This window comes from Festucalex cinctus, chromosome 13 (genome assembly GCF_051991245.1).
Source record: "Festucalex cinctus isolate MCC-2025b chromosome 13, RoL_Fcin_1.0, whole genome shotgun sequence".
Classification (NCBI taxonomy): domain Eukaryota; kingdom Metazoa; phylum Chordata; class Actinopteri; order Syngnathiformes; family Syngnathidae; genus Festucalex; species Festucalex cinctus.
The window spans coordinates 15,596,550-15,622,704 of NC_135423.1; the positions used below are offsets into that span (position 1 = coordinate 15,596,550).

Below are 26,155 nucleotides of genomic sequence, written 5' to 3' on the forward strand. Positions count from 1 at the left end.
CCAAAGCCAGGTGAGATAGGCTCCTGCACCCCCCGCGACCCTTGTACTAAGCGGTCAAGAAAATGGATGGAAGGATGCCGTAATTTGCTAGAAAAACATTTCTGCTTGAGACCAGTGGATGGCAGCATTTTCCCAAGTATTGTTTATACCAGTGACACTGACACTAGTGTAGCGCATCCGAGAGGTGACAACTGATGATTTCAAATTAAGATAGATAAAACCTGGGGCTGAAAACCTAACCTTTACTTTCAGTTAGAATAAAACAAGAAAAAAAAAAAAAAAAAACTTATCTGAACACAGTTTTCATATAATAAGCATGAAATATTTGGGATAAATCTTCTTTAAAAAAAAACAAAAAAAACTTGTAGCTTTTGGCGATAAGGACAACAAAACATAATAATAATAATAATAATAATAATAATAATAATAATAATAATAATAATAATACATTTGTACCTCATTTACTTTATTCTGAAAATGTAAGCGGATGTTTTACTGCCTTGTTAAATACCTTGACATATGATGGTGACCATCACTGAGGGGAGCCAGCAGAACTGCTCTTTTTGGGGACAAGACCACCATTTCCACTGTTTGTTCAACACTGGCGAGTATTCCTTATAAATGCGTGCAAGTATGTGGGGGAAGTTAATAATTGACTGTAAACAATTTGTAGTCTCCATCGTGTCCATTTGGTCAGGTGAGCGGGATTCTTTCCCTTGTAGCTAGGGAGAAGTAAACAATACATCTATGGTAATCAGAGCTCGAAATGGAATTAGCTTTAAACGACTAGCCACAATGAGTGACCTGAAAAGCGTACTTTTTAGCGACAGTCCATTACGAGTGTCTTCTGGACTCGACTCGTAAAGTGCAGGTTGAGTGCATATGGCCACGGCACGTTTCCCCGGGAAGAGTGTGGAGTCTGCGGATGCTAACTGGAGCGCACCGACGCTAGACAGACTTGTGTGCGTAAACGGGACGCCGTGGATCCTTTACCTGCTGGAGGAGTGTGCGGATACCGTGTGGGAGTACAGCAGCGTGGTGATCGGGCTCGTATCTATGTTGTGCTTTCTGCTATCCACTTTGCCGTGAGTAGATGTGTGGATTATCTATCTATCTATCTATCTATCTATCTATCTATCTATCTATCTATCTATCTATCTATCTATCTATTAGGGCTGCACGATATTGGAAAAACATGCGATATGCGATATACTTGCTGAACATAGCGATATCGATATTATTGCGATATTTAACTCATTCAGTGCCATTGACGACTATACACGTCAAAGATCGATTTTTAACTGGGTTGGCAGTGAATGAGTTAACATGTACCTAAAGAAATTACATTTTTATTACCTAATGAAAGAAAAACATTTTCATGGGGCAAAAAAAGCAACCTTCATGTCATCTGAGTTAATTAATTGTAACTATGTCCTTGATAATTTTCAACTATTGAATGGTGGTGCACATTTTAGTTAGCATCTGACTGGTCAAATTCATATAAAAAGCATAAAATTCCGTATAAAACATTGCATGCCTTTGCGAAAAGGAGTGGTGAAACTGAAAAATATTTTCATGGTGTGTCTCCACAATTTATTACACTATATCGTTTGAATCTACAATACTCAAGTTGTCTGCTTTATTTTGGTTTACATATCAGCCTATATCTCTACTAGTCAGGTCCATGAGTCCTATCAGAACGGTAAAGTGGATGAGGCCTTGTCTTTTGGCTTCCTCTTCTTCCTCTTCAGTGGCGATGTCACCAGCTTTGCGGGCTGCTACCTCACAAGACAGCTGCCAATTCAGGTTAACACACGCACACGCACAGCTGGTTTAAACCTTCATCCACACTTATTCATGGTTGGCACATGAAGTGCAGATGAAAGCCAGGGCAGCCAAGTACATGCAACATTGACGAGGCCACAGGCCACACGAATTGAATCGTCCAATTTGCAGAGCATAATTTGCAACTTTTTTGTTTTGTTTGCCATAAATAACGGAAGTTATATGGCAGGCTGGTAAATTTACTGTATATTGGTGTCATAGTATTTGGAGCATTTTTAAAGTACTGCAGTAGAGTGACTGCACCAATACCGATTCTGGTAACCATATTGGTTCATCCCTAGTTTTTTTTTTTTTTTTGGTACTTGATGAAGTGATACGATGAAGATTTTGAATCGAAACATTAGCTGTTCCTTTCCTAACTCCATACTTGACTGAACATGGTTTCTTATGTGGTCTTCACAGGTGTTCACAGTGGTTTTCTACATCTTTACAGACCTTATTCTCATCTCACAATTTATTTATTACAAAATAAAGAACAACTCAAGCAGAAGTAAGTGTGCTATTTTGTTTGAAATTGAACTGATAAGCAATCAATTAGAAGACCACAATAAATATACTGTAGATGTAGGGCATGTAACGCAGGGCAACTTTATTGATGTAGTGCATTTCATTCACATGGTAACTCAATGTGCTTTACATAACACTGGTGTCTGGCAGAATCCTTTACTGCTGAAATGATCTCTTTTCAGGAGACGGTTTGTTCAGCCACTAATATTGCATCGTCAAAGAGAGCAAGGCATTTTCAACACTGTAGATTGACTGGTCAATATTTTTTTTAATCACTAAATTCCCTCAAGTATTCACATATTTACTCCTACTACTTATTCAAATGAAACAGTAAAGGACTTCACTGATTAATTATCACGTAAATGTCATGTAAATGGTTTGTTTTAAATTTTAACTTTCTAGTCATTGCATTTTATTGTGCTTGTGTTCTAGAGAGCCCATTGTTGAAGTGGCTATGCTTCCTGTGGTGTCTCAGTGCAACAATTCTCCTGCTGGTTTTACCTAAACTCATCATAGACAATATAAAAACCAAAGACTCTCTTGTAAGTCACCGTTCAGAAATTGTTTAACATCGTTGCTGTCCAATAAAACTCTTTCATTTGCCTTTGAATGGGGAGCTGATAGTAATATCTGTTCATATTGGTCATCAACTAAAAATAACAGCGATGATTTACAAAAGTAAAAGCAGATGTTAGTAAATGTTTTATTTTGATTGGTGGGGGGTGGACAAACATCTACTTTTATTTAGGACTATAAAAATCTGAGAACATTACTGTTGAGGAGGTCCTGAAATCCTATTTTTAAGTTGAAGAGGGTCTCAAAACGATTGATTATCAAAATAGTTGTTAAGTCGTCGATTACAGTCTTCCCTCGCTATAATGCGGTTCACTTTTCGCGGTCTTGCTGTATCGCAGATTTTTTTTTAAGTGCAATTTTGCATATTTTTTTACAGTAATATACCCATTTTATAAAATTTATGAAGGTTTGAACATTGTCAATGTTTGAACAAGAGAGAAATGTGAGAACATGTAAATGCCTCAATGAGAAAAGTGTATAAATTGTGCGGTCGGGGATTTTAGAGCCTTAAAACATTTATAAGAGTTGTAAAACATAAAGCTAACTACTTCGCGGATTTCATTTATTGCGGGTATTTTTTGGAACCTAACCCCAGCGGAAAACGAGGGAACACTGTAACGATTCATTGTTGCATCTCTGTTATCAGGTTAAACCTCATCAAAACTGTCGTAGTGGACAAGCAAGAGATTTTATTGGACAACAACATGCTGTTTCGTCAGCTAAAATATAGGTGGCATGCATAAGGGTGAAGGTAAAAGAGGGGTTTATAAAATGAATCCTTCCTTTTTCTTCTTAGGGACCAACTTCATCTAAGTCGTTGGAAGTTTCTGGCTATATATGTGGATACCTGGCCACCATCTTCTACCTCTCATCCCGCTTCCCACAGCTCTATAAAAATGTAAGTGACACTTTCTTGGCATCAGCAATCTGTGCGGAGTTTCCCATGAAAGACCTTGGGGCTGGCCGACTCTCCCCAGCCGTAATTTCAAGGACGGCCTATTCATACATGGGACCAATGAGGAAGATTTTGTGTCAAAATGAGAACCAGGCATTGGAAGACAATAGTGATGTTGTTCTTAAGTCTCATCCTGGCTCAACCGTGTCTGTTAATAATTCGACTCATCATCTTTCACTTCCAGAGAGACCTCGAGGCATGCACTCCGCCATACCATTAAATGAGTAAATACAGACACGGTGCTCGTTCTTACAGTTTTCAATCCAGTACTTTGGGTTAATATTGCTACTCAACTCAACTCAACATTATTTATAAAGTGCTTTAAGAACAGGCATTGCTGTATACAAAGTGCTGTACATAAACATAAATATTGTTTGTGCAGTAAAGAATAAGGTAACAGAACAAGAACAAAGCAAACATTTTGAAGTGTGTATACAAGTTTTGTTTTGTTTTGTTTTGTTTTTTCAAGTAAATATATTTTACATCAGTAGATTAATAAGAAATAGGCGAGTGAATAAATAAATAAATGCATACATAAATAGACTAAACATCTAATTCATGCACAGCACAAAACACCAAAACAAGTCTCATGGTGCACCAAAAGCCAAAGAACACAGATGTGTTTTAAAAGAGGATAAAGAGGGGGATTGCCTAATATTTAGTGGAAAGTCGTTCCAAAGGGAGGGACCGGCAACAGCAAATGCTCGATCTCCTCTACGCCTCCGCTTAGCCCTCGGCACCTCCAATTGAGTCTGGTCTGCTGACCTGAGGCACCGGGCAGGTGTGTAGCGGTGCAAGAGCTCAGCGAGATAAGGTGGGGCAAGACGATTTAGAGATATGAAAACAAATAGAAGAATCTTAAAGTGGACTCTAAATTTCACGGGCAGCCAGTGAAGAGAGGCGAGAATAGGGGTTATGTGTTCCCTCTTATGGGCACCAGTTAGGAGACGAGCAGCAGCATTTTGGACAAGCTGGAGACGCTGGAGGGAGGACTGGCTGATTCCAAAGTAAAGTGCATTACAGTAACAGCAACACGGAATTGAGTACAATATTCAGGAATTTAGCATTCTGTTTCTTATCAACATTTTAGCATACAGCGTTTTGTCCTTGGTTAAAAGTTTTTTTTCTATTCTAGTTCCAACGGCAGTCGACCGAGGGCACCTCCTACCTGCTGTTTGTGCTGGCCATGATGGGCAATGGGACGTATGGGCTGAGCGTCATAATGGTCCTACCCACACTAAAAGACTCGAAACACAACTTCATCATTAAGCATCTGGCCTGGCTCATCGGCAGTCTGGGAGTCTTAGTTCTAGACTTCTTTGTATCCTTATAATCACAAATTGAAGCGCAAGTTGACATTCTAGTCTTGTGAAGCTCATCTTCCATCTGTCAGGATGGTGCAGCATGACATCAGAATAATTAACTCTGAGAGGAGTGAATGTGTTGTCTGATGATGAATTGAACATTGAATGCATCTTAATGAATCACTGAAAGAACCTTGACCTTGGTGACCTGCAGGTAACAATCCAGTTTGTTTTGTACAGGAAGAATAACTCTGCCAAAAGACCTGCAACGTTTGCTGCACTGGAAGTGGAACCGCTCCTGTGTGAGGAAGAGGACCTATCGGTCTTGTAGCACACCTGAGCTTCCCCGACGCCATTTTCATTTTAGATTTCACTTTGTGTCCATCCACATTTTCGTGACTTGATGCTGTTGACTGGGAAACCATCACAATCCAGTTGTGTGATACACTGTGAGAAAAGAAGTTCCTATGCTTAATTTAACTTTGACAAGTTGATAGGGTTTTCATTTTAGTATGTTGTTAGCACAAGTTTGAGTACTATATATAGAGGTGTCAGGCAATTAAATTTTTAATCGTAATTAATCGGATGACTTCAATAGTTAACTCATGAATGATTATTAATCTCAAATTTTATATCTGTTCCAAATGTACAATAAATGTTTTTTTCTAAGTTTTCATACTCTTGTTAACATAAAACTGGAACAAAAAATGTTAAATAGAAATATGGCTGCATCCATGTAATTGGTACAGTAATTTCATAATAATTCGTAACTTTGAGTTAAAATTAATTGATTTGTGTTGACCATTTTTCTGCCACTAGATGGCATAATTGCATTTGTAAGACATTGGTGACAGCTATGCATTTTTCTTTTCATATTAAGAGCTATGTAATCTTTAACATGAAGTAACTTGTGAAATTCTGCACATTTTCTCAATTGTAAAATAAAACTTGACCCCTACTCTCCACAAATACATGCATTATTATTCAATTTATTACTGCTAAATTTTGATGCGGACTTGTCTGCTGCGTTCTGGCTGGAATTCCCCCAGTTCAGGCTTTCCAAGTAATTTAGTTGATTAAAATATTTTCTTTAGCACATATTTTACACACGGGTTACAGTATATGCACGTATTATGTCCATATTTAAAATACAAATGTTTTTTTAAGGGGTTACACAAATTAGACATGTAAAGTGAACCTGTTTAATTTGCAAAACAGTGAAAAAAAATCTTACATTGTTTGTCTTTCTGTCTGTCTGACTGTATAGCCTACTCTACTTCCCCTGTCTAGTGTCTAATCATTAATCATGACCAAGGTTAGTAAAGAGCTGACAAAGGCCAATCACTGATTTAATTAGTACAAAACGTATGCTATGCATGATTGCACTAATTTTCTAGGAATGTGAGGCAAGCGCTTTCAGAGGGTGTGACTGTGACGCCGAAATGAATCAAATTGAAAGGATGAACATAAAAGTACCACACGCTCAGGGGCTGCTTTTAATTGACACCTTTTGCTACCAATAGGTGAGCGGTATTTTTGTAGGGGTGGGACTATATAAATAATGTTTCCTCGCGGGGCGGGACTTCCCGTTTAGTTGCGGTTGGATGGCAGAGATCTACCGGGTTGACACGTAACTCAAGTTAAAGGTGCCATGCAGGCCTCCTTGGCGATTTCGGACTTAACTTTTTTCGCACAACTTCTGTAGGTTACACAAAGAGGAAAAAAAACGCAACGAAGAGAAAGGGGCCGGTTTCGTTTTTCTCTACATCTCTGCAAACGAAGAGTGGTAGGGAAAATTTGCGCGGCCACTAAAGTGAGACGAAAAAGACTGTTTACCGTGGGAAAGTAATGTTTACGTGAACTCGTCACGCCTGCGTGCAAATGTCTCTGGACTGAGGAGTGAGGGCTGAGATTGCGAGTTGAGTCGGGAAGTTTCCAGGAGCAGAGACGGAGCTTACTCGCTCAGGCGGCGGGGAGGGGCGCGGGTACAACATGGGAAACGGGGTGTGCTCGCGGAGGCAACGGAGGATTTTCCAGGTTCTCCTGCTCCTCACGGTGGTCTGCGGAATGATGTACGGCGGCATGGTGTCGTACGAGATGCACAAGGATCTCAACAGGACACAAGCCATGGCACTCAAGTACCAGCAGCACCAAGAGTCACTGTCGGCTCAGCTCCAAGGTAAACACGGTGACGGTGTCGTGATTGACTTAGTTTGCGCGTGACATGATGTTGCACCACGCTCGGTTTAATAATTCCTTTTTGAGTTTGTTTGTTTAAATCAAGCCAAGGGATGTCGCTAGTAGGGTCTTTGTCAAATGTGGGTTTGTGAAGACTTATGTGAAACTTTGTGCCTCTATCCGATAGGGGTGTGCCAAAAAATCGATTCATCAAAGAATCGAGATTCTCATGTCTTAATCAAATCGAATCGATATTAAAACTCATTCACTGCCTTTGACAAGTATACTTGTCAATTGTATTTTTTAGAGCGGTGCTAAATGGGGGCGAATCTGAGCATGCTCCACTGTAAATATCAAACTTGGAAACAACTTTACTGATGCCCAACCACCGGTAGATGACATCATTGCCCCATTTTATAGGAAATAAACACAGTTTCAGAGTCCATGGGAGAAATGGCTGTATTTTGGCAAACCTACATTTTTCTGCTGTCAATTATAAAAGAACGGGACGGGACAAAAAGTAGGGAGTCTATTCTGTTATTTGGTAGATTCGGTTTATATATAATTATTGAATGTAATATTACGTGAGTATTGGAAATGTAAAAATTTTCTATAATGACTGGCAGTGAATGAGTTAATATCCAAAAATCGATTTTATTTAAATTAGAAATGAAGAAGAAGGGGAAAAGGCAGTTTAGCGCACACGCTGTTTTTGTGGAAAAAAAATGCACTTACAAGACAAAATTAACAAATGTTTAAACAAAAAAAAAAGACAATTTAATGTCTATTTGTCATGTTGTCTTTCAAATCAGACTGGAGTACATCATGACAATGTTGTGCATATCCGTAAATTGAAGCAGAAATCATTTGTCAATCAAATAAATTTGAATCGAAAATCGTTTGAATTGAGAATCGAAAATCGATTCTGAATCGAATCGAATCGTGAGACAGTCAAAGATTCCCAGCCTTATCCGATCAAACACAATTTGTAACTGAAGAATATGACGAATTTGATTTAAAATCGGCATGAAGCATTTTAGTACGCTTTTAATATCGTTTTACCTAGGGGTGTTAAAAAAAAAAAATCGATTCGGCGATATATCGCGATACTACATCGCGCGATTCTCGAATCGATTCAATAATCGGCAGAATCGATTTTTTATTTATTTTTTTTTAATTTTTTTTTTAGGATTCACACCTTGAGCATGGAAGAATGTTATATGAACGGAACATTAAGCCTTAATATTTTATTTTAATGCTGTTCAAACATGAAACAGATTACAACCTCTAAGACTGAAATTTCAGATAAATAAATAATACATTTTCATATAAATCTTATACTCTACAAGCTTACTGATTAGTATTTTCTAAATTTGAATGAAAAAAAATCGCAACAATCGACTTATAAATTCGTATCGGGATTAATCGGTATCGAATCGAATCGTGACCTGTGAATCGTGATACGAATCGAATCGTCAGGTACTAGGCAATTCACACCCCTAGTTTTACCTGACATCACCTCCAACTCTGCAGCAACTACACGTACATAGCAGACTGCAGATGATTGACAAACATTGTGACACAAGTCAGTTGAGTTGGCAAGCAACTCAGCTGTAAACATATGGGCCTACTTTTTTTTTTTTTTTTTTTTTTTTTTTTTTTTTTTTTTTTAAAGTGCTCCACGCCCACCAATACTCATCTGTCTGCAATTTTGAACTTTTGAATAATAACACATTTGAGTTCAATTCGGTGTGAGGCATTACAGTGCACTAAAGCCAGAAAAAGTTGTCCCACGGCCTCTTACCTATTGACACCAATTTTACAACAGCAAAAAAACTACATAGGCTACCCAAATAGTAGACATACTATAATAGGTGAGTTGTCGCGACTCAGCTGTAAGTAAAGTATTCTCTAGTCTGATGGTTGATCACTGAAAGACAGGTTGTGACCTTTATCCCAGGTGCTATTTAATCTTGTGACTGACCAGATTAGGTTTTAGCAAAGAGCTCAACTGCCAGCTAAGTGGATTGTCTGTTTTGCACCCTCAGAGGTAGTGAGGTTTAATCTAAGGGACATACAAGTTAATTGATCAGTCCTGCAGAGATTTCTTTTGAATCATCCTATGTTGAAATGTAAATTATGTAGTGATAGACCAATACGTTTTTTTCAGGGCAGATGCCGATACCGATTATTCGTCGTCAAGGAGGCCGATAACCGATATTTCAAGCCGATATCATTTGCAGTAAAAGAGGAAATAATTGTGTAAAAAAAAAAGAAAAGAACCTTTTTCATTTTAAAACATATAAATAATAGACAGTTTTTGATTAATTAAAAATTTTAACAGAAATTGTAGAAAATGTAGGGAACTTCCAGGGTCATCAGCAATGTGTTAAGCTAAACTCAAAACTAAGCAAGCAAATAAATAAATAACTAAATAGTTTTCTACTGTAAATAAAGTTTTCCAAAATTTCAACATGATTTCTAAATTTATTTGTTTATTATTATTATTATTATTATTATTTTTATATAAATTAAAAAGTGTTGGGACTTCCCAGTGTTTGCAGTGAATAAATAAATAAATAATTTTCTAAATTTTTCTACTGTAAATAGTTTTCCAAAATGTCAACATAATTTCAATTTTTTTTTTATTATTATTTTTAGTGAATTAAAAAGTGTTGGGACTTCCCAGTGTTTGCAGTGAATAAATAAATAAATAAATAAATATATACATAAATAAATGTGTTTTCTTAAGTTTTCTACAGTAAATAAAGTTTTACAAAATTTCAACATCATTTCTAAAAAAAATTTAATTTAAATTATTTAATGACATAACTTGATTCCAGCTTTATTGCCCTTCAAATTCGTAAAACGGCCGATGCCGATATTTGTCAACAAGTCAAATATCGGCACCGATAATCGGCCCGACCGATAATCGGTCTATCCCTAAAATTATGGCCGTGTTCTGACTCTCTTGGAGGCAATTTGCCCCAACATCTTTTTGATTGAAAGCTTTTGCCACCTGGAAGTATGTGTTATCTATATCATCAAACCAATTTAATGTAAATTTACATGTTACACTTAACTTATTTTTTCTTTAGTGTCATTCGCTTAATAATACCAGTTGGTAAACAGACGTTCCTGGCCTGTATTCATTAATTCTGAAAAGAGTATTTGTTTGTTGTTGTTGTTGTTGTTGTTTTGTTTTTTTTTGTTTTTTTTTGTCTCTGAGCGGGCAGCCTTATTTGCTTTAGTTTCCATTTCAAGACAAAAGCCCATTTTACAGACACTTTATGGCCTGGCACTGTGCCACAGGTTCTCCAAGTCTAGAAGGCCTAATAGAATGCTATGCCCATTAGGCCAACGGTAGCGTCGCTTCATTGATGGTGTGTAAATGGGGCAGCTCATTCACTGGTATTGACACATTTCTGTTCCATTACAGAATGCTGAAAGAATATATGCAAATAATTTTAAAGTGGTGACTGGTGACAAACTCGTTTTTCAGATTTCCAAGTGATGAGGTGAGAGGAGGACTTAATTGTCCTAACATTTAACAAGATACAAAATGCTTCAAGTACACCTGTTTTTCTTGTTTGCGTCTGAGAACGCACCAATGGAAGATGACACTGTAACTGGAATAGGCCCTTATTTGTGTTTGTATTCACATTGTGGAATTGATCATTCAGCATTTATATTGCTTGTGTAACTTGATAACCCGGTTACTGTGCACTAAATTTTAAGTTTTATGAATGGGGATTTTCAAAACGTATATATAAAAAAAAAAAGAAATAAATATGGGAACTTTGTTGATTTCTACCATGGCCCATCTTGTGTTTCTGACCGTTCTAGACCTAAATTATACTAAATCATTCAAACAACCAGTGCTGACCTCTTCCCGCTGTGATTGACAACATTTGGGCTGTAAGCCACCAGCCCACTCAACAGATCCAATCATCGCCCTATCTAAACCAGCAGACCTGTAAAGGTCATTTCCATAGAGTGCTGCCTTGTTTCACACTAGCTGCTAATGCATTTTCATCAGGCTGTATTGGAAATTGGTCTGAAACCTAGACAATGATTGCTGATTCTTCCACAACAGACAACAGGGCTGTGTGCATATTGTAGAAGACATTTAATGGTTTCATGGCAACTTGCTGCTTCTCTCTGTCGTCTAACTAGTATTGTACTTGTCTACCAACCTGTATCTTATCTACTGTTGATGATCCATCAAACAGTATAAAATATAAACTTTTAATGGTAGTTCTTCAGCTTCAACGTTTACTCTCATTTCTATACTTCCCATTACAAAACATGCATATATGATTGGCTTATCCAAATTTTGGAGGATAATTTCATCTCATTCTGTAAGAACTTGAGGTCACTTTGTTACAGCAAAAGGACCAATAAGGAAATGTCAAATGACCTCATTTATGAAGTACAACCACACAGATCAATAACAAAAAACAAAAACAAAAAAAACAGAAAATTGACATCATCAGTATCAATATTGATCAATACTATTATAATCAGACTGATACTTTTGTTTTAGTTTCTCTCCTTTTACGCATACTGATGAAGTGCACAATTTGGTTCGCTAAAATGTTGCTGTATTCTAAGAAGTCTGTTTCTTGAAATTGTTGGTCATGGGTAGTAACCCATATATTCCATTACTGTATTGTAATACTTTTGTTGTCATTGGCGAATATTGTGTTGTGAGTCACTCTGCGGTTAATTTCCCACCCTTCCAAGAAACAGGCACAAAAGGAAACTGTTTTAGCTGCAAATGGGGTTACTGTGTTTTATTTTCTGTGTATGTAATCGTGTTCATATTGCGCACTTGCATATTTGCATCCATAAACATTCAGGCCATTGTGCTAGAAAAGTTAATCTTCTGGACTCAGAGGAATCTGGGAAGCACAGTCCCACAGTGGAAGTGTGTTGTACTGTATGTCATACAAAACAAAGATAAGTTAGATCAAATTGTCTTTATTTTTTCCTCCTTTTCCCCTTTGCTCCTAAACTTGTGATCCAGGTAGGCCAAAAGCATCTTCAGGAATGTCTTGAGTCTCTTGACTTGGCAATCAGGAAAAATGTCCACCTTGTCACTTTAAGATGTAAAGTTTGTCCTGTCAATGATCAATCAAAACTGTTTGCTTTAAATGCGCACAATTGATCTTCCCTGCTTTGTCACCGGTTTACAGCGTTTCCCTCTTTTTGCTATTTTCACATTTGCAGTGGTGTATGAGCATCGGTCACGATTGGAGAAGTCTCTTCAGAAGGAGAGGTTAGAGCACAAAAAGGCCAAAGAAGGTGAGACAACAGAACATTTGGTTTTGTCTCATTCAGATGTCACACAGACACTTTATGCGGAATTACCAATACTTATGCTTAATTTGTCCTGTGTCGGCTTCAAAGGTCCCGGTAATCATTTTTGTTTTTGAAACTAGTTTGATAATGTTTTTTAACACGTTTTTTTTTCTGTTCCAGATTACTTGGTGTATAAACTCGAATCACAGCAGTCTCTGAATAAGGAGAAGGTAGATTTTCAGTTTATTTTTCAAATATACAGTAAAATAGATTTATTTTGTGTTCGTCTGCTTCCCATTGTTCAATGTGTGTGGTGTGTCTCTAGCTGTTTCACTAGTAAGCCTGAACAATAAAGAGAAGTGTATTTCTGCAACATTCTGTTTGTATGCTCACACAGCAAGACTCCAGCAGCAAACTGAGCTCGCTACACGTGCAACATCAGATGCTCAAGGTTCGTACTTGCTTTGTCCCGACCAGCACTTTCATGTTCATGATATGAAATGAAGGAATGACCACGTGGTTGCACTTGTCTCTCAGAACCAGCACGAGGACCTGAAGAAACAGTTTTATGATCTGCAGGATCAGCATCAGATGCAGGGAAATGATCACAGTCGACTGCTAGATGAGCACAGAGAGCGCTACGACAAAATGCAGCAAGTCAAAGACAGAGAGGTGGCCCAGCTTAAAGGTGCTGATTTTGGTCTCTCAAATAATTGTACAATATGAAACGGGTATGAATGGTTCAAGTTTATCTGTCCTTACAGTTGCATTACATTTTCAATATCCCTACTTTGTCTCCACCTTGTGACTTAACTGGGAACTACATGTAATCAGGAAACCAACATAAACATTTGATATTTCACAATGATCAAACAATTTGTAAATAAGTGGTGAAATAGATAAACAACATTCCTCGGGCTATCATTTGGTACAGTCTTCTGAAACAAGAAATTTGCTCTAGACTCAGACTTAAGTTTATTGATCCCTTTGGGATGGCTCCCTCTGGGAAATTTACATGTCCAGCAGCAATGAGAACAGATAATAAAATAGAAAATAATTCAATCAATCAATAAATAAGGTTATTACACCAGAGATTGAATTAATAATAATAAGAAGAAAATAAAAATTCAATCAATCAATAAATAAGGTTTTTACAGCGGAGATTAAATAAAATAAATTAAAGTACAGTAAATTACCTTCATTGTATTGCTGTTTTTAATAATTGCATAAAAACACTAATCGTGATAATTTCTCATAGTAGTTATCAACAATGTTTTAGTAAGGTAGGAAATACCAATAGGATGCACTATTTCTATACATCTTAGTTACATTTTCAAGTAGTCACTTCAACAACATTCTTAGGAAATTACAATGTTCCACCACTGATGATTTTGTAGTCCTTGGGTGCTACCTGATGTTTTTTTGTTTTTGTTTTTGTTTTTCAGGGAGGAGTTATATAAATAAACATTGACTGTTACAAAAAAAAATGGCCAGTGTATGAATTGTTTTAGGCATAATTTATAACACTATACTTAAGCTAACCTTTGAGTAAATATAATTTTCTTGAAGCAGCCGCCAATGCTTGGTGATATAATACATCAAACTCAATCAAAATAATTTTGTATTATAGGAAATGCAATTTAGGATTCATGCTTTTTGTTAAAGCCTCCCATTTTCTACCTGCAGAGAATGTATTTAACCTCAGAGAGGAAAATAAGCAGCTAAGGAAAGCCCACCATGACATTCACATTCAACTGCAAGATGCTCAGGTGAGACTTAAGTACTTTATCAGACAGGTGGGTAAATACAGTCCTGTATATGGTGTGTTGTGTAATAGGCAATTTTCGGCACTGGGATCTCAAAAGAATTTATTAGAACATGGATAATATTCACCCCATTTTTTTGAAATATATGTGAGAATAGGCTTTTTAGGCTGAGTTAAATATTGCTTTGAATTATGTTGTTTAAATACACAACATTCTCACTCAGGTTTCATCAATTTTCATTTGGTCTTCCTTGGTTGAGCCTGTTATGGTCATGTGTCAGTGACATCTACTGTATTGCACTTGTGTGTTCAGGTAAGGCATCAAGACCTGAAGACGTCACACGATCAAATCGTACTGTCACTAGAAGACCACAAGAATGCTCTAGCGGCAGCTCAGGTAGGCTAACAGTTTAATGGGGTTCTTCCAACATAGAAACAACAGTATGGAAACAAGACTTGTGCCAGCTGCTTTGTTAATAATAAATATTAGTCCAAGCTTATAACCGAAGAGTAGTTTTGTCTGGATGCTGTTTGTCTTACCTCTTGTGGTCTTGTGTCTGCTATTGTAGGTACAAGTTAATGAATACAAAGAGCTGAAGGAGTCTCTGAACAAGGCACCAAACTTGAGACAGTCTGAGCAAAACTCTGTGCTCCAGCAACCAGATCCCAAATCCCAGCAGGCCTTCTTGGGGCAGCCAAATAAGGAAGTGCCTGCCCTGAAAGATCACCATGATACTGCATCCAGGGTAATGTGATAGATTTTTTTTTTCTCTTGACCTCCCCAAAAGAAATTCTGTGTTCACCTGAAAATGTTGTCTCAGCTGGACCAGCAAGAGGAAGTGGGCCACTCTCAGCCCAAGGTCCAGTCTCACCCCACCAGGTCGGAGAACAGTTTGTCAGAAAAAGAAGAGGATGGAGATGCAGAGAGGAAGAAGGAGCTGGCTGAGGAGGAGATGGCTCAAGCAGGACAGCCTCAAAAGCTAGAGGAGGATGACCTGGATCAACAGCAGGAGGTGCAACAGGAGGAGGAGGAGGAAGGCGACCCAGAAGTGGAACAGCCAGATGAGAACGCCTTGGATAGCCAACATGTCAGAATGAGTTTGCTTTTGTGAACATGTTTGAACTGCATCCATTTCAAAACAAGCCCAATTTAGAAAACATTTAATTTGCTTTTATCCCTGAAGAAAAGTTGTGAAAAATGTTTGTCTCTTCTGCTTGTTTGTTCATTTTAAACATTTTCCCAATGAGAAATCATAAACCCGTGTCTCATAATTATTACATTAAAATAAATGGATTTTATTTGTTGTCTAGAAGGACGTCCAGCCCCGGCAAGAGGCACGTGGTCAGGTGGAGGGCGCCAAATCCGCTTATGAGCAGCAACAGGAGCAGCAGCGCCTGGAGGCTCAGAAGGCCGAAGAGCGGCGGATGATCCAGATGCGACAGGACTCCCTCCAGATCCAGAGAGAGAGGCTACAGAGGGAGAGGGAGGCGAAGCTGAAGGAGGAGCAGGAGAGGGAGAAGCAGCAACATCAGGAGGCAGACCGACGAGAGCAACTGTTAAGAGAGGAGCAAAAAAGGTCAGATGAAATGCTGAAACGCTGCAGATGAGTGACGGAAAGACACTTTCCAAATAAGGTCACAACAGCAATTAAGACTTTTTAATTAGAAATGTGCAATTTCTAAGACATTGATGGAGTTCTGAGATGAGCTATTATGTTATTTGTTCTCAGGAAGAAAGCAGAGTATGAAAATATGGACCATAATATAGACCAACAAGTGCATCTCACTGACAATAAAGAAGGTAAAACGGACGATTTTTGCCATCTTTGTGCCTGCAACCGTGACTTCATTCGCTTCATTCTTTTCTCACAGAGAAACATTCTCTCTTTTTACACGATGACATGAAGGTGCCACAACATCAGCAGGTACTTCTTTGTCCTTGTTTGTTTGCATGTGCACAACAGTGTTCATACACCACTTAAATCTACTAATCAACCAAAATTTACAATAGTCCTCTGTCGAGCACAGAACCATCATAATAGCATTGCATTTGAGTTTGGATGTGGGTAAAGCTTCCTTCTAGACTCAAAACCTTTAAATGGAAAAAAAAATCAATTCCCCCGGGAAAAGTAAAAAAAAAAAAAAAAAAAAAAGTGTAGCGCATTTACGTCTGTATGTTTGATGTGCCGTGTTTCAGGCTACTCTGAAGACTTTCCAGTATTTCAATTTCGCAGCAAAATTTCCTGTAGGAAATGAGTAAAAACTAAAGTGAGTCAACTTCATAAAAAATATTTGTATTAAAAATATTTTTAAGTAACGGAGTTTATCCAAAACTCATTCATATAGTCTCATCTACTGCGAAGTTAACTGTATTAAGAAAACGCAAAACAAAATGTCTCATTATGTCCATGTTTAGCTACGGCTACTTCAGTTAGCATCAGTTGGGTGTTTGTGCCCCAAGATTGTTTATAAAAAAAAAAAAAAAAAAAATCGTGATAAGCCCTTTCCCGAGCCTTTTTCATAGTCATGAGTCAGAAATGTCAAAATTTCCAGAGGCCCCAGAATTTTTAACCCTGTGGATTCCTGTAAATTCACATTGCACATATTTGTGTGACCATTTTAACTTTTTTCTCAACATAGTTAGCATGAAAGGATTACAATAATAAAGAAATCAGACGACGTACTATTACAACAGCCCCAATTCGACTACTGAGCGCACCAAATTCCCTGCAGCTCACATAGACCAAGCAATGTAGTGTGATCACCTGCAGCCACTGAACCCCTGAGGATTCCACCATTTGCATTCTGGGATGGTGGGAGGGCTTCTTTTATGACAATTGGAAGAAAAAAATCACTTTTACTCTACCTCAGGCTGTCATCGGCGGCGGTGAGCTGGACCCTGAGGATGACCCCAACAACCAGGGAGAGGATGAGTTTGAAGAAGCAGAGGAAGACCAATCACATCATCATGCTGGGGATGAGATGGTGGAGGATGAAGAAGAGGAGGAGGAGGAGGAGCCGGCAGCACATGCCCAGCATGTAGACTCACACCAAGGCCACCAACATCCTGCTATAGAGGACGAGCTGGTGGTAAGTGGACATACTGAGAAGAAGAGTCGGATTATAGCCAGAGATAATTGACATGTAGATGGTGATGCTTAAAGGCCAACACGATGAGGATGATGTATGAGCCATATGTGTCCATATGACATCATGTTAGCGAGCGTGCGTGTCTGTCCAGATTGCTGGAAATCCGGATCAGCAGGAAGACAATCTAGATGACCAGTACCAGGAGGAAGTTGAGGAGGAGGTGTGTGACACCAATATTTGTTGCATGGCATCTATAATTATGAGAGAATGGCACAATTATCAATGTGTTTTAAGAATTCTGTCTCCTGAGGAACAGAATGTTGATATTTTGTAAGAGGTTGATTTAAAATAGAGTTCAGTACTGCAACCAGTAGGGGCGCAATATCTTGCTCTAACATCTTTGTTGTGAAATGTTTTATCTACCATAATTGTTTTAATGGTACTATATGAGTCAGTTATGTCGTGCCTCTCTGACCTTGAAGGCTCAGGAGGACATTGCTGGTGGGGAGAAGAAGGAGAGGGAGGACCAAGTGGAGGAGGATGGAGAAGAGACATACAATGAGAACATAGAACAGGTGGGTTACCTGGTGTATCTTTTTTTCTTTTTTTTGTTTTTTGTTTTAAAAAGGTTGTTGCGGAGGCCGTACACATCACAGCCTGCAAAATGTCATGTATTTGTCCAGTATTGGTCATTCCGCTGCTTCCAACTACTTAATAAAATGAAATTGAAAGAGGAAAATTCTCACTATTTTTATTCTTTTATTTAGCAGTGGTTTCAATCAAAATCAATCAAATCCTTTATTTAATTAAACACAAAGTATTGCACTGAGCATTTTGGGGTAATAAGGAATTGAAAATAATAATAATAATAATAATAATAATAATTAAAACCAAAAGAAAGGTCTTAAGAGAGTTAGAGGAGGAGAGAAAGGTGAGTTGGGCAAGAAATTAGAGTGGATTTATTCTGTGTGGGGACAAACACAACCATGGAGTAAAGTAGAAAATTATATTGGGGAAAAAATGGCAGTTGTGGCCCTCAGTAAGGTACGGTGAACAGAGTGTCATGCATATTTCAAATTACTTAATTTTAGACCTTTACTTACATTAACTTAATTAAACAACTGTCAGAGGAAATAGGGTTGGGCAGAGTATTCATTTCATATACAATTTTGATGTTACATCTGATTTTGTAGATGGTAAGTACAGTGTAGCGGTCTGTTAAAATGTAGTGTGGGCATTGTCAACCTCTGGTTTTCCTACTAAATGTTTTGAAAATGTGCTAGTTAAAACAATAGTGATGTGCACTTGTATGCAGGGACCACACAAAGAGGAGGCTCACGGCAAAGACACTGAGGAAGAGAATTACGAGGAAGAGGAAGCTGAGGAAGAAGGGCCTGGTCGAGAAAAGGGAACCAATCGACGGGCGGAGATGTGAATCTGACATAAACACTGAGAGGTTCTTCTTCCTCGTTCCCAAAAAGGAAGCCAACAGCCATTCTGTCAAGTCTCCAAGAAGGATGATTGGGACCGAACGTCTGCAGTTGGCAAAGGCTTGTGCCGGAACTGATCCGCTTACACTGTGCAATTGGACAGAATGTGGAGGAGATGGTTTTATATGCTGTACAATGTTGTTGTTTTTAATATTCATTCCGTCTCTGTTTTAAATGCGAAGAATGTATTTTCATCAAGATGGCTGTAGTATTCTATATATAAAAAAGGTAAACCGTAAGATGCACATCTGGCATTCCAATCAGTCACTTGTTCTTTTATTTATTGTTGAGTGATTGTGACGCCTCTGACAATCATGCAAGGTGCAACTCAAAACTAAGCTTGTCACACCGATACGTGCCTTTCCGTCCCTGTGCCTCTTCTCAGACATTTTGTATTTGTGAATGCAATATAGGGAAAGAGAGGTCAAAGTTAACATGTGAACTAGCGAATACTGCCTTATACAACTGTTCACACAACTATTTCAAGTTGTCAGCAAATCTCATGCAGTTTTCATTACAATGTACAATAAAAACACATGCTGTCTATTTGTATGTTTTCAACTGTATTTGAAGCAAAAGTGGGATATTAATGAATTATGTTTGTCAATTCAGTGTTATGTGTTAAATAAAGAGAATTTCAGTTGAATTTTGTTTGAGCTGGTAATTTATTTCATTATTAGGTAATTTCACATTTTTCTTTTAAATAAACCTGTCAAATAACCATGTACCCATGAGTTGTGCCATGATATTGTCATAAAAACACAATAACAATATTGAACACACTGTCAACATTTCAAAGTGATAGTGAATGTGGCATAATGATGCTCCGTAAAATAATCACCTAAATCATTTTTTTATGCAGATTTTTTTCAGGAAACAAAGAGTTGAACCATTTGCATCATGAGATGATTTAGGCTATATGTATATATGGAAGGAAAAATAAATAAATACACATATATATATATTGCAAAAAAATGACTTCGGCAATTATTTTAAGAGGGTGACAATATGGCATATTGCCTAAATACCATCATTAAGTAATGCAAAATGTGTGCTCACTGTAATTGAATCCTACTAAATTCTGCTGTGACCAGGCTGCCGCTTCCAACTGTGATCACGTTGCCTGCCCATGATATTGGGGGAAAAAAACAGTAAAGTAAAATAGCTTTAGATGATCCATTACATTTTAAAACTACTCCCTGCTGATAAAGAGCCCTTCTTACTGACCTGAACCTTGCCTTGTGCATTTAATCGCCCAAACTGCAGTGTTAATGCCTCTCCCCCACCAACATGATGGAGTCTTTATTCTTTGCTTACACACAGATAAACACGCGCACTTAAACAGATGCCAATAATGCATGTAAGTGGTAGTTTGGGTCTGCTTTAATGCTCCTTAGTAAGTCGATTTGATGCATAAGTAGATTGGCTGTACTCATACAGAACAGAATAATTTTTGGTGGATTATTAGAGAACAAGGGTTATGTTGTTAATTTTCCCAAAAATGATTCATCCCTGCACGGTGATGCATGTAAACAGGCATGTTCAATGTTATGTAATTTCGACACGATTAGCCATTCCATAATTGTCAGTAAGACACAATTTAGACGCGACCATAAATGGTTAATCCTTCAACAAACTGCCTACCAGTTTATTTAAGGTGGTTTTGGCAATAGTTTTGGCAAACTTCAGGTTAAAAAAATAAATAAATAAATAAATAAAAAAAGAAAGAAAAAGTGATGTGAGTCTGCACTGGGAAATGTCACAAAATGTTGCACATCCCTGTTATTTGTGGGAAGTGTAGTCCAGCATGGAGATGGTCTTCTGGCAACATAGGGACTCCGTCCAGGACCTCAAGATTTGGCAAGCAGGAGAACACACTGTGTGAAGGAGTGGGAGAAGTGGGCATGATTGGTGCATGCACTGACAAATTTAGGATATCATGGCTGGACTGGCCATCTGGCATTGAGGGCAGATGCTCGGTGGGCTGGTGTCTGTTTTGGACAATGGGGTGCTTTTTTTTTTTTTCTCTCATTTTGTTCCATTTTTCCATTCACTGTTAGGCAGCGAACTCAACCAATGAACTTCAGTGGATAAGCTACGTGTAGGAGCCATGTGTGAGTATAAATTTCATAAGAATATGTCATTGAGTAGAAAGTTTGGTTCTTACAGTCAATTTCAAGTATGTCCATTATTTTCACACTATGGCAACCAAACAACATGGCTTAGAAGCTGTTGTTTAACATACCATCTGCAGTCATAGTTTCATGAAATAATTATAAAATGCACTCGTATCCAGACCCTTGCTCAACACAGTCATAATAAGTATTAAAAGAAGAAGAAAAAGAAGAAGAAGCATTTAGAATGGTCAAGAATTAAGAGATTTTTGTTATTGTGGTTTTGACATACGATTTGAATGAATGGACGATAACGGTGTTGGCTGTTGCCCTTAGCTTGCATTAGAAGCAAAGCAACAGCAAACAAAAATAAGCAAAGCAACAACAAACAAAAATAAGCAAAGCAACAGCAAACAAAAATAAGCAAAGCAACAGCAAACAAAAATAAGCAAAGCAACAACAAACAAAAATAAGCAAAGCAACAACAAACAAAAATAAGCAAAGCAACAACAAACAAAAATAAGCAAAGCAACAGCAAACAAAAATAAGCAAAGCAACAACAAACAAAAATAAGCAAAGATACAGCAAACACAATAACATTCACAAGTAAATTAAGCTCAGCAAAATGTTTACTTAGACTTGATTCTTCTTGTAATACGAGTAAAGGCAAGGTTCTTGACATGTGTGCATTTTATTTCATGAAACCCTATCTGTAGATGATACGATAAACTGAGGACAGCTAAAGGGCTTAATGAGACACCGACAGAAAATGAAATGCCTGAATTGAGTAAATAAATCCCCCAGACCACTTTATGAGGTCACTATCATAGATTGTAAAATGTTTTGTTTTTGCTTCCTACCGTGCACGATAGTCCTGAGAGAAGGTAACTGGGTTGAGGTTCAAGTTTAGGGATCGCAGAGGACTGTTCCTCAATGCGTCCAATCCCGCCAGGGAGCTGATGGCGTTCTCGGACAAGCAAAGTTGCTCCACGGCCGGAAGTTTTGGCAACTGACGTAAAGACACCAGATGGTTTCGATGCAGATTTAGTATCCTGCACCTGAAAATAGCAGAAAGCAAAGTGGAAGTATTTTGTATGAGCTTCTTATGGAGAAAGGAAGTGATGCTCCTCTTGACCTTGGCAGACGGACAGAACTCAGGTTGCTGAGGGAGTTGCTGACCAACTGTAGTTGCTCCACGCGGATCAACCTGCGGAGTATGCGGAGAAAGTTTTCTTCCTGGAAAGCGTCACCTAAATCCTGGTAGGAAAGATTTAGCTCCTTTTGGGAGGAGGCATGAGAAGTTAGAAGGAAATAACTTATCATTAGTTCTGTCACACATAACAAAAATGTCATAATTCACCAGACAGTTTTCCCAATTCTCTTGTCTTCTCTCTTCCCAACTCTGCCCCTCCTCGTCTCTCCTCCTCTTCCTCCTCCATCTCTCAACACAGACTGAATCCGCCTGTCTTTGAAAGAGCTCCTCATCGGTTGGCCCTTTGGGTGACATCAAATATCTTTTTTTTTTTTTATGGCATTATCTGACGATCTGATTCTAAAAACAGTGACTGACTGTTAGAACAGTTGATCCAATGTCAGCCTATCCAAGCTCACTGGGCAAGAGGCTTGGTCTATCTTGTCTTTAATTCAATTTAATTGCACAATGTGACAAATCCTAACCAATCTCAGCGACAAAAAAACACTCACAATACTTTCGATATTTGATAAAGACGCTGTTTCAATTTGTATTTACATTTGAGCCCCTGTTCAAAAGGGGACAGTGACAAATAATAACGATCTGAATTTGATGCAATGCAGGTTATGTGATGTCCTACTGAGGCACACCTTCTCGGACCCTGGGACAGGTCAGCTGATCTCCGGTGAGGTCACACTGCGGCAGGTGATGCCACGAAGCAAACCGGAAGCGGCTAGCTGGAAGCTGTGTGCAAAGGAGAAAAGCATGCAGGCATGAAATGACTCAACAAAGTTGTCCTCAAATCAGGAATGTAAGAGGTGTGATTCTTTAACAAACTAAATATTTTCCAAGAAGTTTCATTCAGCGTTACTGTAAATCTTCTGCTTAAAACACAAGAATGTTAAGCCAAAACGGTTGGTGCCAAAGAATAAAAACTGACAACAACAAAAAAAAAGTGCAAATCATTGAGTCTATCCACAGAAGGCAATTTCATTCTCATGTTCTCACAAAATGTAATCAAATTGCCTTCATTGATCGGATGCCAGCTGGGACATAATGGTGGAAAGAAGGAGGGCAGTAGAAAATGGGGGCGAGACTGGAGTAATGGCACACAGCAGTTTAATGAAGCATAAATGTCCATTAGCGCAGCAATGTGCTTGTTACCTGATATTACCTCAGTAGAAATGTTCAGTCAGTGTGACTTTGGTTGATGATATATACGGTAACTTACACAACTACCCTATTAAACTAAATAATAGCGCTTGTAGATCCGTTTTTGGATTTATTATCTCAGCTGGGTAGCACGGTGATTAGCGGGTAGCACATCTGCCTCAACAGTGGAGTAGTCCTCAGTTCAAATATCGACTATCTCAGCACCTCTAGCTTATAAGTAGTGTTAACTATAACTGATGGATTTTTATTAACAATGTGAGTCATACATAATGTTACTCCCTTTTATTCATACTGAAAAATGTGTTTTAATATCAAAACTGGCTGGTGAACATGTACACATCTAGAATACACTGTAATTGCTGAATTGTACATTCGCTCTGTTCATTTGTAATCCAAATGAGTTTAGCCTCTGAGACCTCGGAGTAAGGTGGCCTTTAAGAACAAAACGTTTCTTGACCAAGCACTTTCTCGTAAAACTTTAAAAATCTTATGAGGTAGTAAATTCTCAGTAATAGGAGGTGTGCTAGTAATATGCAAACGTGTGTCGTAATCCAATCTATTCCGGTTCCGTTGCAATAAAATGTAGAAACATTTGGCTTGGTGGTTAATGGAATGTTTTGTGGCTCCCTCACTGACCTTTTCAACCTCCTCGTCCTCACGTAACTCTACACTATTGCTGCAGTGCATACACAGGAATTGGCCTGCTCCACTTTGATGTTGCTATACTGGCATCAAGCATGACAAAATATGACACACTTTTCTCCATTTTTAAACTACACCACAGAGAGAGTCTGTAATTCATGTCAGGTACCATTTTCTGCAATTAACAGCTCCCAGGTATTTTAATATGTCATCAAAATACCCCCAGGTTCGAGCATCTTGTTTACCGAACTGACTGGAACAGAAGTGAACTGTGCATCAAACTGAATGATGCGGATGTGTGAGTCACTTACAGGTGTGGATCCAAGCCCAGAATCATGACTCCGGTGCACGGAGGCAGGCAAGTGTGCCACACCGAGCTCGGAGTAGTGGGACAAGTGGGATTTGGGGAGGCTGTCGCTCAGAGTGTTCACACCTGAAGAACTGAAAGGAGAAAGAGAAGTGCATGATGTTGTCTGTAACGGAAGCTGTGGCATGCAGTGAGAACCTGACCACCAGCCGGGTGCTTGAGTTACAGCCTGGGACACCTGAGCAGGTCTGCCACTGGTTTATAATAGTCTGTGTGCACCTCTATAATTGATTGAATTGAATGCAGAGCACCAAATATACCAGTTTGGGCTTCAGTTATCGACTGACTTTATGCCCTTTTCAAATATTATATAAGGCAAAATCAATCTATTTGCTGTTGACTAATGATGTGTGTGGTAAATTGGCTCTTCAACCATGGGAAAAATAGCTAAATTAAAGTTAATTTTACTATACACACATTTCAGTTAGGGGTGTCAAGCGATTCAATTTTTAATCGTAATTAATTGCATGACGTCACAATTAATCACAAACTTTATATCTGTTCTAAATGTATAATAAAATGTACAATGAAAATATTTTTTCCAAGTTTAATGCTCTTATTGGCATAAAAGTGGAAAAAATATTAACTTATAGAAATAATTATAATAATAATGATTTCATAATTATTCATAAAATTTAGTTAAAATTAAAAATATGTCCTCTGAGTGTGATATTGATTAGTATTGAGGTCATTTTTATGCCACTAGATGGCATAATTGCATTTGTAAAACGTTGGTGACCGCTCAGTGCATTTTTCTTTTCATATTAAGAGCTATATAACATGAACTAACTTGTGAAATTCTGCACATTTTTAAAATTGTAAAATACAACTTGACCCCAGTCTCCACAAATATATGCATAAAAAAAATAGTGTCCTTAAAATAACTTTAAATTAACTCGAAATTAACACCCTTGTTTTGATTTTAAATAAAATGACTTTAAATAAAATGCAATCTGCTTAGTCTCTCTTAAACTAATACCAAAATATAAGGCAGTGACTTCCCTATTTGTACAGACTTAGACGAAGTAAAAAAAAACACACCAACCGAGTCACTCCAGGTTACACGTACTGTTATCTGATGTTTGGCGCCAAACAATACCGGTGTGAGCTCACCTTTCGGACATGTCCCAATCTTGTGTATTCTGCCAGCCGTTAACAACACATTGTGAGTGGTAGCATTGGGCTTTGCAAAGGTGCAGCTCTGACCCATGGAGGCGAATTCTTGTGCTGCCGTTCACTGCGAGTAACTTTCCTCCTGCTCTTGAGCTGCCTCAGTCAGGTGAGACGATCCTAGTGCTACAGGACTGTAGCTCCAGTGTTGCCTAGCAACTGTGTTAAAGTGAGGAAGGTGGAAAACATTACAAGGTTGGTGGAGCACACATAGTCAAGGTGAAAAATAATCTAATTTGACTCTTTGATTACTTTAACGAGAGAGAGATGAGAAGAACTTAATATAAGAGATATTTTATTTGCCCTGAGTTGCCTTCTTTGTTATATAATAGCCTTCTGCTGCCTCATGGCTCATGTTACTGGAGGCTTCCCTTTGTTCTGAATTTGTGTTTACGAAACTATTTTAACATATTTGTGTTTTAAGACGCTCATTTATTTAGCATTCCCAAAACGAAACATTGCAACATACAAAAAATCCAGTTT

At 38.1% G+C, this 26,155-nt stretch overlaps 3 protein-coding genes across 5 annotated transcripts; 2 read left to right on the forward strand and 1 right to left on the reverse strand.

The window, feature by feature from the left end:
- The first annotated feature begins 516 nt into the window (after window positions 1–516).
- On the forward strand, window positions 517–5,856 carry LOC144033811 (lysosomal amino acid transporter 1 homolog). Its single transcript, XM_077542152.1, has 7 exons — window positions 517–1,085; window positions 1,677–1,806; window positions 2,248–2,335; window positions 2,785–2,894; window positions 3,725–3,826; window positions 5,019–5,204; window positions 5,402–5,856. Exons 1-7 carry the CDS (start codon window positions 883–885, stop codon window positions 5,516–5,518), a joined length of 936 nt encoding a protein of 311 aa, XP_077398278.1. The 5' UTR covers window positions 517–882; the 3' UTR covers window positions 5,519–5,856.
- Window positions 5,857–6,780: 924 nt separating this feature from the next.
- On the forward strand, window positions 6,781–19,658 carry golim4a (golgi integral membrane protein 4a). 2 transcript variants are annotated; one of them, XM_077541294.1, is made up of 16 exons: window positions 6,781–7,366; window positions 12,598–12,672; window positions 12,850–12,899; window positions 13,067–13,120; window positions 13,207–13,357; window positions 14,356–14,438; window positions 14,748–14,831; window positions 15,004–15,180; window positions 15,256–15,522; window positions 15,746–16,011; window positions 16,165–16,235; window positions 16,307–16,359; window positions 17,306–17,524; window positions 17,676–17,744; window positions 18,007–18,099; window positions 18,840–19,658. In XM_077541294.1, the coding sequence occupies exons 1-16, from the start codon at window positions 7,180–7,182 to the stop codon at window positions 18,957–18,959; spliced, it is 2,019 nt and encodes a 672-aa protein (XP_077397420.1). In that variant the 5' UTR covers window positions 6,781–7,179; the 3' UTR covers window positions 18,960–19,658. The 2 variants fall into 2 exon arrangements, with proteins under 2 accessions (XP_077397420.1, XP_077397421.1); XM_077541295.1 differs by having other exon boundaries at window positions 15,749–16,011.
- Window positions 19,574–25,787, reverse strand: LOC144033283 (uncharacterized). Of its 2 annotated transcripts, none has more exons than XM_077541304.1 (7): window positions 25,616–25,787; window positions 24,447–24,576; window positions 22,971–23,064; window positions 22,489–22,622; window positions 22,264–22,385; window positions 21,989–22,186; window positions 19,574–20,891 (listed from the first exon to the last, which is right to left on the reverse strand). In XM_077541304.1, the coding sequence occupies exons 1-7, from the start codon at window positions 25,624–25,626 to the stop codon at window positions 20,774–20,776; spliced, it is 807 nt and encodes a 268-aa protein (XP_077397430.1). In that variant the 5' UTR covers window positions 25,627–25,787; the 3' UTR covers window positions 19,574–20,773. The 2 variants fall into 2 exon arrangements, with proteins under 2 accessions (XP_077397430.1, XP_077397429.1); XM_077541303.1 differs by having other exon boundaries at window positions 22,264–22,406.
- Window positions 25,788–26,155: the final 368 nt, after the last annotated feature.

Excerpts from the sequence above, each read along its gene's own strand:
- golim4a (XM_077541294.1), top strand. The coding sequence starts at position 7,180 with ATGGGAAACGGGGTGTGCTCGCGGAGGCAACGGAGGATTTTCCAGGTT. Across the intron at positions 7,367-12,597 it reads ACTGTCGGCTCAGCTCCAAG|TGGTGTATGAGCATCGGTCA; the intron begins GTAAACACGGTG and ends TCACATTTGCAG. Across the intron at positions 14,832-15,003 it reads ATGCTCTAGCGGCAGCTCAG|GTACAAGTTAATGAATACAA; the intron begins GTAGGCTAACAG and ends CTGCTATTGTAG.
- LOC144033283 (XM_077541303.1), bottom strand. Across the intron at positions 22,407-22,488 it reads AGAATTGGGAAAACTGTCTG|GAGCTAAATCTTTCCTACCA; the intron begins GTGAATTATGAC and ends TCCTCCCAAAAG. Across the intron at positions 22,187-22,263 it reads AGTTCTGTCCGTCTGCCAAG|GTGCAGGATACTAAATCTGC; the intron begins GTCAAGAGGAGC and ends TGCTATTTTCAG.
- LOC144033811 (XM_077542152.1), top strand. The coding sequence starts at position 883 with ATGGCCACGGCACGTTTCCCCGGGAAGAGTGTGGAGTCTGCGGATGCT. Across the intron at positions 2,895-3,724 it reads TAAAAACCAAAGACTCTCTT|GGACCAACTTCATCTAAGTC; the intron begins GTAAGTCACCGT and ends TTTTCTTCTTAG. Across the intron at positions 3,827-5,018 it reads TCCCACAGCTCTATAAAAAT|TTCCAACGGCAGTCGACCGA; the intron begins GTAAGTGACACT and ends TTTCTATTCTAG.